Source organism: Pteropus medius, unplaced genomic scaffold, assembly GCF_902729225.1.
Source record: "Pteropus medius unplaced genomic scaffold, Ma_sr-lr_union100, whole genome shotgun sequence".
In the NCBI taxonomy this organism is placed as follows: Eukaryota; Metazoa; Chordata; class Mammalia; order Chiroptera; family Pteropodidae; genus Pteropus; species Pteropus medius.
In genome coordinates this window covers 26,755,998-26,768,267 of record NW_024346667.1, presented here as the reverse complement: position 1 = coordinate 26,768,267, position 12,270 = coordinate 26,755,998, and the positions used below count along the sequence as shown (strand labels likewise).

General features: G+C 37.2%; 1 protein-coding gene across 1 annotated transcript in view; it reads right to left on the bottom strand.

The window, feature by feature from the left end:
- CPE (carboxypeptidase E) overlaps nt 1–12,270 on the bottom strand; it is an 85,448-nt gene that overhangs the window by 15,704 nt on the left and 57,474 nt on the right. Inside the window, exons 2-3 of the mRNA XM_039876315.1 lie at nt 7,706–7,902; nt 5,913–6,080 (exon numbers count right to left, since the gene is read on the bottom strand). Coding sequence (XP_039732249.1) covers nt 5,913–6,080; nt 7,706–7,902 — 365 coding nt within the window. The remainder of the gene's footprint in view (nt 1–5,912; nt 6,081–7,705; nt 7,903–12,270) is intronic.

The following is a 12,270-nucleotide window of genomic DNA, read 5'->3' as shown; positions in this document are numbered from 1 at the left end:
ACACTTTATTTCCAATTTTCACTTACTATTTTTCCAATTCCCTTCGACTGCTTTAAACATCGTCCCTATAAAAATATATATATATTAAAATGGTCTCTCTCAAGGCTTACTGTAAAATATCAGTTTACTTTGGGATGATCCTCTTAAGTTTTAAAACAAAAGCAAAAGTTTCAGGAATTCATGTTGCCTTTTGAATGATTTACAACCTTTCATATCTTGGAAGCAAAACAAAAGAAGAAAGAAATTTATACCAAAGAATTAATCTGGAGCCAAAAGCTTGATAATTTTATGTGATGAGTTTTTAATAGCAACTAAGAAGACGCTCAAATTCCCAAGTAGTTCTTTGATTAAAAAAATAAAATAAAATAAAAGCTTTACCAGAGATGTGATCTGTACTGTTCTTTGGGACATAAAATCTAACAGTATCGATAGGGTTTGATGGTTATAATAAAATCTTGTACTTGTATATCTCTGTTCAATTTATGAGTAGCTCTCACATGCACTATTTCATTGAGCTGTGCAACATCCCCATTGATAGGCAAAAATATTCATCCCCATTTCACAGGGAGGAACCTGAAGGTTGGCTGCATTAACATGCCCAAGTTCATACAGCTAAAGATTCAATCCAGACTGTGAAACCCCAAAGCCTGTGCTATTTTTAGTATATCAGCTTTAATGTATCAAAACTATTCTATTTTTCATGTAAGGTACTCATAATTGTGGACAAATGTGATTTAGAATAGGGTATCATTTTATTATTCGTTTGGTTTATCTTATTCTCATCTCACACACACACACAAAATGTTCATGGTAGAAAATGTAGAGACAAACACGAAGAAGAAAATTAAAATTACCCATAATTTTATTACCTAAAGAGGCCCACTGCTAACATTCTCATGTATCTCTTTCTCAGTCTTTTTCCAATGCATTTATGTAATTTTTAAAATATGATAATTTATATATCATTTTGTATCCTGCCTTTTTTACTTGATAACAGATATCGAACATCCTTTCACATCACCGAACACCCTTCTAAATTACTATTTTAACAGCTGAGTAGTCTCCGAAGTATGTTCATTCTTAATCATCATCTTATACATGATGATCAAGCTCAGGGGATCTAATGTGCATCATGGTGACTTAATATTGTATACCTGAAATTTGCTAAGAGAGTAGATCACAGGTACTCTCACCATACACAAAAAGAATGTGAGGTGATGGATGTGTTAATTAGCTTGGTTGTGGTAATCACTTCATAACGTATATCAAATCATCATGTCGTATGTCTTAAATATATACAACTTTTGTCAATTACACCTTAATAAAGCTGGGAAATCATCTTCAATTATTGGGCACTGGGTTGTTTACTATAAAAAAAAAAAAGTACTGCAGACACCCTTGCAGCTACTCTTTGTGCAAATCTATACTTCCCTTAGAGAAATCTCTGGAAATGGAATGACCTGACCAAAAGCTAAGCACATTTTAAAATTTTATAAAATGTATTCCAAACTGCCTCTCTGTAGGATATAGCAATATACCCAGCAACAGTATATTAAACTTTCCATTTCTAATCACTCTTATCAATATTCCATGTTTTTTTAAGTCTGTCACTTTGATACATGTCGAACAGAATTTTTTAAACTTTGCATTCTTTGATTAACTAAAAAGAAGAACAGTTTGTTATGTTTATTGACTATTTATATTTTTTCTTTGATGACATATTATACATGGTTTAACTAATGTTTCTATAGAAATGTGTACTTTTTCTTATTAATTTACTGGAGCTGTTTACTTAGCAAAAACATTAACCCTCTATTTATTACATATTATAAATATTTTCCAAGTTTGCCATTTACCTTTTAAATTTAATAATAATTAAAATACAGAACATTAAGATATTTATGTTATCAAACCTAAGGATCTTTTCTTTCTGGCGTTTTCCTTTTGATTTAGATTTCATTCATTCATTTAATAACTATTAAGTTGCCACCATGTGCCTATTTCTATATGAGGAATTTAGAAAGCTCAATCTCCCTCCAAAATTTATATGTTATGTTGTACAATTAGATGGCTTTGGTTCTTAAAATACGTTAAAGCTATTTATATATATTATTTATATATTAAAGTTATTTATTCCATTTTCTTCACAACTCTAGCCATTAAAGACAAGTATAAATTTAATGAAAGTATTTGATTTCTTTTAATCTACTCTGTTTTCAAGCAATCCAGGCCAAGGCTCATGTTTTGAGCCAAGATGACAGTGGAGGTGACCCAGCCGAAGAGCTCAAGAGCAGATGAGAAGTGACACAGGAGGAAGTCAACTGCAGGAGAGCAAGAGAGAGCATCTGGGGAACTCGGTAAAACTGTAGGTTCCTTTCCATCTCCCACCCCTGCACTGCTGCATACACGCCCCAGACCTCCTCAGTGGGAATCCACAGGAATCTGCATTTTTATTAGTTTCGAGTATACAGTACATTGGTTAGACATCTATATAGTTTATAAAACAATCCCCTCAATTGCTCCTTCTCTCCTCTGGCTCTCCACCTAGCCAATATATTAATGGTAACTGCATTCCCTATGCCATGCTCCCCATCCCCGTGACCATCTATCAACTACTAATTTGCACTTCTTTAACCTTTCACCTCATTCTGCCAGTTCCCTAACACCCCCCTCTTCTGTCCGTCACCAAATTGTCCTCTATTTGTAAGTCTATTTTTGATTAGTTTGTTCTTTTTGTTCCTTAGATTCCGCATATAAGTGAAATCTTATGGTATTTACTTTTCTCTGAATTATTTCATTTTTAACACCCAATTCCTAGCACACCTAATACAAACTTTAAAATGTAAAACCCACCATAAGGGATATAGATATTAGGATGAGAAGGGGAAGTGTGAAAGGGACAATGTGCAATAACATTAAGGAAATGCCCACTATGTCTGATACCGCACTGGGTCTAAACACTGTCTTAATGACAAAGATGGAAAAAATAGAAGACATGGGCAATATCGTCCCATGGTGATTAAGCAGGTTTACTGAAAATTTAGGGTAATGTGAAAAATCTTGCTTCTGTTCCAGACAAGAGACTAAACTTAAATTTTTACATATTTCTCTTGCACTTACCTTCGCCTAGAAAAAGTATTGGCATTGAGATTTTTTAACTAAAAGCTTTAACATTTTAAAAGCACCGTGAACGTGCATCTCTTAAATAAGTATTGCTTTAGCTAGAAACGTGAAAACACCTAACATAGAGATTGGGCAGGTATGATAAAGGTTCATTTGGGAAAGAGGAAGATAGCACTGGCTAAATAATAATGGTACTTGCACAAAGGGTGCCAGTTAAATATCCTGCCAACATGAGTTTATTTCTCGATTCTTCTACGCTAGGTGACAGGAATTATTGTTCTCATTTCTCAGACTCAATGAACACAGCATAGGCAGGTTAACGCAAGCCATGAGGAAAGTTTGTGGGCTCATATCGGCCCTGGGCTTCCCTAAGTTTTTCGTTTCTGTTTAACCCTCATAGCGTATCACCCAGGACGGCCCTCTTTTCCCCTGTGGTTACATCGGCCACCCTCCTCCCCCCCCCAGCCTTCTGCATTTCCACCTCCCCTTTCTCATGAGAGAAATGGTTCGGGGGTTGAGAAACTGCAAATGTATCTGTGACTCAAAAGCAGAAATGTTTCATTCACTCACTTATCAGGTCCTGCCAGAATCCTCAGCCCCTGGCAGCCCTTTCCTCAGACCCGACCCCACTTGTAGGCTCAGCCCTGCTTTCTGGAAGGAATCCTAAACACAGGCAGGAGAGTTTTAAGAAGTTATACCAACAATCTGGGACTCCCTATGTCCTGGATCCTCCAGCCAGTGTCCCAACCACGTGATGAATGCTTGTGTGGAGCTCTGGCTGTTGCTTTTCAATGGCTACATTTTTCAGACATTATGATTTGCCTGCCAGGCTGTATTGCATTCATTCATAATAGATCGTCAGCCTATTATTTGTCAGACTCAAATATGAATTTTAATGCCTGTAATCAAGGGATCAAAATCTAAAATCAAAGGGAAAAAAAGCTACACAAACAAATAATTATAATAGAACATATATAAAGGTCTATGTAACAATAAGCACCATCCTGGAAGAGATATATACAAACATAAAGGAAGGCTTAATAGGATCTGTCTGGAATAGCAGAGGCAGGCTTCACAGAGGAAGTGACATGGAAGGAAAGGAAGAGCATTATAGGCCGTTGGAACAATAAAGAAAGACATAAAATTATTAGAAAATGGTATGCTTAGGGAGCACGAAAGTTGGGGGACTAGAGTATGTGGAATATCAGAGCTCGATTAAGGAGTAGGCCAGTCAGCAGCTGCCAGGCACCAAGGTTAACTTGAAAGATCTGGAAATACAATAAAATGGAAAAATTGTACTTCCCAAATTCTCACTTAGAAGAGGTTCTAAAAGTAGTCGATAGCCAGGGCAGAACCGCCTGGAATAACAGAAAAGGAACTGAGTTCTCCTCACTTCTCCTCCCTGATGGGCTCTACCTCTCCCCCAAGTAAATAAAAATAATGTTCAAACAACATTGGTTTGTAGACATTTAGAGGATATATCAACGTGTCCATCTAACCCTGAGGTAAATAACAGAGACTATTATTCTGAAATTATTCTGAAATAATCATAATAGTTCTAGGTCCTGAAATGTAGTTTATATGTATTAACTTATTCAATCTTTATAATACCCCATGAAGTAGATACTATTATTTCCATATTTCAGATGAAGTAGAAGCACACACTCATTAAATAACTTTCCAAAATTCACAAAGCAAGTATGGGGCCAGGATTTGAACAAAGGCAGCTGCCTCCAGAGTCCCCATTCTAAACTATCACACGATTCTGCCATATTGAGTTTTTACTTTATCCTCTCGGTAGTGTAGAGCTGGCAAGGTTTTTTAAGCCACAGAGTGATCATTTTTTGTGTGAAGATCACTCTGGAAGACTTTGAGAAATCAAATGGAGTTGGGAGAGGCTGAAACCAAAACATGAACAGGGGGCTCAGCAGAGCAAGAGGTGACAGAGACCTGAATTAAAGCAGTGGAGTGAGTTTACAGAGGAGGGGAAGACTGCACGTGTGTTAGGGAGGTTAAATCACTTACATCACATAAGTAATTAATTGCTAGTGAATGGTGACAGAGATTTAAAAAAAAAAAGAAAAAGATCAAGGCTTTGATGATTGGGTAAATGAGAAACTAGTGTTTTCTTAAGGAAAAATTTGATTTTGATCAAATGCTGAGCTTGTGGCTCTAGGTGCCACTAGGTAAAAAGACTCCACAGCAAGTGAAATATAGAAATAGAGCTCAATAGCAGAGCCGGAGTTAGAGATATGGATCTGAGAGACAATCAAGGTACAAGAAAGGATGAAAACCCAGGGAAAGACATAAGGGCGGCAGATGGGACACCGTCAGCCAGCATTTAAGCCAAGGTAGAAGAAGCAGGAAAGAAATCGAACAATGATTTGAAAGGCAGTAAAAGAGGAAGGAGAAAGTGGAGTTGTGCAAAGCAAGGGAGGAGAAAGTTCCAGAAAAGAAGAAAAAGATCAACAGTGTGAAATGCTGTAGGAGGAGCCGATCAGATGTTCTGATAAAGGGCCTCTGAAAGGACCATGATGACTTTCTAAGGCACCCACAACTGGGTTCCACTCTACTATTCTCACCCCCAACCCCCACTCCTGAAATACCCTGCCCAATGCTACGGCAGGACTAGTATCAAGGCTCTCGTCTTTCCAGACTTGACTTTCACAGCCATAGTTAACTACCCGCCACAAGCTTTAACGTTCTTTCTATGTCCTTCATGGAGACGCTAGAACATATTTCTTTAGGCTAAAGGACTGAATCCAAGAAAAACTAGACATGTTCTCTACCTTTGTGTTTTGATCCACAATTTTCTTCAAATTTTTCAACAGATGATTATTGGGACCACCTTCTTTCTCATTAACATAAACTATCCTATCCAGGTCAGGGAAGTTCCGGTTCAGATCTATGCCCTGGGCATTGCTTCGACCCACAAACCAGTCCTTGAGCTCACCGGGCTAAAAAAAAAAAAAAAAGAGAAAAATCATCAGTTATTTATTATTATTATTATTATCGATATGTCTCCATTAATAATTTTAAAAATAATTTAAGATTATTTATTTCAACACTATCCTCCCAAACTGGTATTTTCACTACTTTAGTGATATAAAGGAATCAGGCTTAAAATAATTGTTATAGAATTTTGAAAATGTCTTCAAAAAATAATATTTTAAATGTTAATAACAATAACATTTAAAAAATATTTATCATCAAATTGCAAAAAAGTCAGTATGTATTAGTAACAGATGATGCATTTCAAAGCATGCCACTCCATACTAAGGCTTAAATAAAATAGTCATTGCCTCTGTAAATCACAGCAATCTGGCTTTAAATATTCAAAAGAATAAACTACTAAACAAAATCAGAAGGTTCAAATGAGTTTAACATAAATTATTTATATATTACTATACCTCCTCCTAGTCTTCAGGAAAAAAGATAAGCTCTAGAACAAAGCTCTAGAGCTTTGTAAGTTGAGAAATTTCTGTTCAACTTTAAATTCTTCATTTCACTAATGGTATAACTGGAAATTTAAAGAATTTCTAAGATCAGTTATATTCCATAATGTAGATTTGTTTTACTATTAAATCATATCAAATCTATATTATAGAGATAATATTCATATTCTTGAGATCATGTAAGCTCAGATAGCTTACACTGTGAGAAATAAAAATGTTTTAGAAAATAGCAATAATAATCATTTGTCCATTCTGTCTTAGAGTTCTGAATATCACCTTAAAATATTAAATAACTTAATTCTCTATGTTACTAGAATTCTTCTCTCAGAACTTTATAAATTATATCAATGTTATACTGTCTGGGTTTCTAACAATGTCGAACTATCAGATTACTGAATCTTTTATTTTTAAGGTACAAATTGACTTCTTAAGTGCAAATAAACATACCAGACTATACTTTAATATGTTCCTGTAAAATAATAAAATTATTCCAAACTGTAGAAAAAAGCCAACATAATACATAATATCCTCCACTCCTATCCAAACAAAAAGGGAACACATACGATATATCTTCTCTTAAAACATCATTACTTTCCAGCTTCTCTAACAATTAAAATATATTAAATTAATTTTAGTGGGTTTTTTGTTTGTTTGTTTGTTTTTTACTTTACTCATCGTACACAGACAAGGATTAAATAAACATCAGTGAAACACTCATCAGGCCAAAGTCTTTTTTCCTTGGTGTCAGTAGAGGGTGCTACAACACCAACTCATTCAGATACAGCAAAGCCATTACTCTAACACAGAGCTGTATCTATAGTTTTTAGATGGAAATTTAGCTAGTCACAAACATGAATGAGTAAATATAATTTATTTGACAACAAACAAAAAATTAATTACTGACTTATTAACAAAATTTTTATTTGCAATCTGCTGAAGAAACTCTCACTCGTCATCCCTTACCTTCTCAACTTTCTTGTTACCAACAAGTTAAATGACATGTGACTTATACCCTCCACTGTACCATCTGTAAGCTTTATGTGAGTGCATTACATAAAGATTAGCTCATAAGTACAAATATACAAAACGAAGAAAGCATGCCCTGCCCTGAACTGGTTCACACTCACCTGAGATGCTGCCTTCTCAAAGCCATCAGGGTTCAGAGAGGGCATGATGTGGATCCGCGTGTTGTGGATCAGCTTGACAATCGTCTCGTTCCCCTTTTGGTATTCATTGCACAGGTACTGGGCCAGGAAAATGAGCAGTTCCCGTCCAACAGCCTCATTACCATGCATATTCCCAATGTATTTAAATTCAGGCTCACCTAAAAGACCAAAAATAGTATGGAGATGTTTTCTACAGCACGAAGCAGAAAGCAAATGACATACAATGCCAAAAATATTGTATATCTACTAATTTATTACAAACAGCTGAAAACTTATTTTCCCTCCAGAGTAGATGCCTAAAAAGTCTACCTTAAATATCAAAATACTCCGAACGCCCCTTCTATTTCTCTCTCCCCAGTTCCCCACTTGGTATGGACTGAATTGTGTCTCCCAAATTCATACGTTGAAGCCCTAATGCCAATATGACTGTATTTGGATGCAGAACCTTTAAGGAGGTAGTAAGTGCTAAATGGGGTCATAAGGGTAGGCCCCTAATCCAACAGGACTGGTATCCTTATAAGAAGAGGAAGAGACACTTAAGATATCTCTCCTCTCTCCCCATGTACATGGAGAAAAGGCCATGTGAGGACACAGCAAGAAGGAGGCCACCTGCAAGCCAGGAAGAGAGTCTCATAAGAAACCAACTGTGCTGGCACCTTGATCTTGGAATTTCAGCTTCCAGAACTGTGAGAAAATGTATTTCTGTTGTTTAAGCCACCCAGTCTGTGGTTACGGTAGCCTGAGCAGGCAAATATACCACCCTAACCCCAATAACTACTAATAATAATACATTGTGTATCTCCTATTGGTTAAACACTGAACTTTGTATGTTTTCTTATTGAGTCCTCACCAAACACCTAAAACATCTCTATTTTAAGATAAGCAAACTGAAGTGCCAACTGCTTAAGGGGCCTGACCACAGTCACGCAGCTGTGAAGGCGGGATTCAAATGCTTATTGTCTGAAATAAATGAGTGTAAATGCTTAGAACAGTACCTGGCAAAGAACAAGCACTATATGTTTGCTGTAATTATTTTAATATTATCATTATCACATGACATTATCCTACCATCCTACATAAAACAGCCCACTAAAATGTGAAAGATCGATCTTTATATTGTACAAATGCAGCCCAAAGAGGCTAAGTTTGTACAATAACTTTGTACAAACTTTGCTGAAAGGCTCAATTTCAAACACAAATCACTATTGCCCATTTCTGCTGCTTCCCACTGCATTTAGGAGTAATAAAATTGCAGAGCATAGCAGCAAAGTGATGTTGGTTAATCCTGTTGTTCTGATCCTTTCAGCTTCATCCATCCCACAGGCCCAATTTCTACAGCACAAAGGATTCTCCCATTTACAGAACCACTAGGACCGCTCACCCCTGGTAAAAGAAAAGAAGTATTATTTTTCTCCTGGAAATACGTTATCTAAATATTCTTTGCATGAGATTCCTGAGTGTGTGATTTAAGTGACTGCTAACCATAGAAAACCGTGTCCTGTGTGACTGACCTCACGGCCTGAGCTTAAGCTAATCTTAATCTAAGGATCAAATGGGAGCAAGGTCAGTGCTATTTATATATAGCCCCTCATTTTTTACCTTGAGAGAAAGTCTCTAATAAAATTACCCCCTAGAGACTTGCCCAGAAGGTATGTGAGAAGAGATGATTTCTTTGCTTCTGATTTCAAAAGTCAGAAGAATCTTTTTTCCTTTCTGTCAAACTCATGTGCTTTATACCTTCCCTTACTGCCCCATTCACTCACTGGAGCAGTCCATTATAAAAGAAAATAGAGACTTGATTAGCCAGAGGAATATTAGAAGCCTGCCTTGCAAAGTTTGGGGGCATTCTGGTCCTGCTCCCTTACTTAATCCGACACAGCTTTGAAGCTTCAGTCACTCAAAAGAGCTTGGCCCACTATCCACAAGAGAAGATTAATTAGCATGCTGACATTTTCTATCACTTCTCTGGATTTTTTTTAAAAAAATCTTTAATTGTTGAAGGAGAAATAGCAAATTCATAGTCACTTAGTCCCCCAGTATATTTTGTATTTGAATCTGAAGGCTTTGGGATGAATCATGCTCTCTCATTTCTGCCTCCGGCAGCACCACTCCCTATCCTGCGTTACTTATTTCTGTTTGTAACTCCCAATTTTCAAATTCAGAAAATTTCCAGTATTGCTTTGCTTCTTCAACTCTGCAGGAAATTGCTTTCAGGAACAAATCTCCTCCAATATGTCTATTATATATGTGAGGCGATAATAACAATAATGACAATAGCAATGCTTTAGGTTGACATGAAAATAGGACTATAAAGGTCATTTTATAGAAGATATTAATGGATGGAAATAAAATGCGAAGCACATATGACTTAGCAAAAGAAAAGGCAAGTGTATTTTTATCTTCCTCTGTCTTCAGGAATAAATTAGATCGCTAGATAATGCTATTACCAGAACACGGAAGGACTGTATGCTTTTAACGTGTCTTGTGAGATGAAAAGCTACAGTTTAAATACAGCATTTGTTGAACGTATATATGCAAATCCTGGTGTCAGACACTATAAGGTTATCCAAAAGTGAATAAAGCTGCATTCCTAAACTCAAGGAATGTAGGGTCTGGAAGAAGACACAGACGTGCAGGGAACAAACAGTGTTTGGGGTGAGGCAACGATGAAGGAATGTTGGATACACAAACCACCACCTTCCAGGTTCCAAACTGGAATATTCCTACTGCCTCTATGGCCCCTCTCTAGCCCTTTGCTCTCCCAAAGCTGAAGTTATCTTTTCAAAACACAACTCCCAGCGGTTCTCCTCTCCCTAAAAATCCATCAGCTAACTTCTCATTTGCATTCACCATATAGACAAAGTATTCTCTATAAGATTTCTAACTCCCACACGGTCTGGCCTGATTCGCCCTTCTGCTCTCTGAAGCAATATCCTTCCCTCACCTCTTTCAGCCATGCTTCCTTCAGCCACAGGGCCCTTGCCTATTATGCTTGCTTCTATCTCTCTCTCTCTCTCTCTCTCTCTCTCACACACACACACACACACACACACACACTGCACTCACATTTGCCCTCACATCCTTCTGATCATAGATAAATAAGGTTTTCTCAGAGTGTGTTTAGTCCAAGTCCAGCTCCTTTGTTATTTTTAATACCTCAGTTTGAAAATATACAGTGATCAGTGTGGTTACTTGTTTAATTCACCACCACCAGACTGTATAGACTATTTTAGCTCACTAGTGTCTCTGGCTCATGCCCGGCACGAGTCGGGAACATAGTAAGAGCACAATAAGCAGCAATTAAATAAGTTCATGAGTAAATGAGTAAATGAAAGGTCTGCTTTTAAATCTCATCCTCCCAGCAGCAAGACTGACAGTGCTGCATGCCCTCGAGATAGATGCAGGTGCAGCCGTGGCTGCCAGAACACCTTTCTGGAACAGAAAAAGGAATAAATAATGGAAGGGGGCTTGAGGGAGTGTCAGGGAGACCATACTCCACGGGGAATATTTAGAGGCCTCGACACTTGTTGCTATATTCGATACTCCCAAGAAGGCATGAAACTTCTTCTTCGGAAATGAAGACAGCAAGCAGTGTTGTGAAAAGTTGATTTCTCGGGAAAAAGATTAATCTCCGTGGTCTCGGGAGAACCACAGAACCTCTCTAGGCAAGCAGCTCCCAAGCTGTTTTTGTTATAAAGTCTAAAAAAAAGAGACCTGAAGAGACATTGCCTTTAGAATCATCACTCCAGAAATAGAGATAAAATTGAAAACTTTGGACTTTGAATAAGCCTTTCTGTGTCAACTTAACTTCAATTTATTTAACAAAGGAGTGGCAGCTTTTCGTCATCACTTAATTTTCTTTTCTGTGCTGTACAAATTGAGTTGACGACAGGTTGCTAAATGGATGATGTATCCATTCCTGTTTACAGTGTCTACGCAGAGCAAATCTCAGGTTTATCAGGTACGTCACTCCTTGTGGATACAGTGGGTAATGCACACATACCATGCTCATCTCTCTCCTAGCAACGGGAAGAAAAGGCAGCTAGAACTATTGTCAGTTCACTTGAGGATGGTTGTTTTTACATTCATCTTACTTTCCTCACTCAATATCTAGTTCACTTTCCTTTTTACACAGTAGTTACCCTGAGTTCCTGATCCTGCAGCTAAGGGATCATCATATTTGCCAAGGGTACGCTGCAGAAGCTCAGGAAGTACAGTTTCCCTGTTGCATCAATTTTTCCATAATTTCCTGTAACTATCCATTTCCCAGTTCCTTCGCAGTCACACAATCATTGGTCAAGCCGTGACTAAAAGATGATCACCTCACAAACCAAATTCACCATGGCTGGGCCAAGTTTCCCTCTTTTTAAGACTGGATTCACAGAACACTTAATATAGCTGATGGGATCTGTATTCTCATCAGAAGAATAACTTATAGGTTTTTAAAAAGTGTTATTGAAGTCAGAAATAATTCAATAAATTCCAAACCAGAGCAGGCAAATGGTTTTAAGATCTATACTTGTATT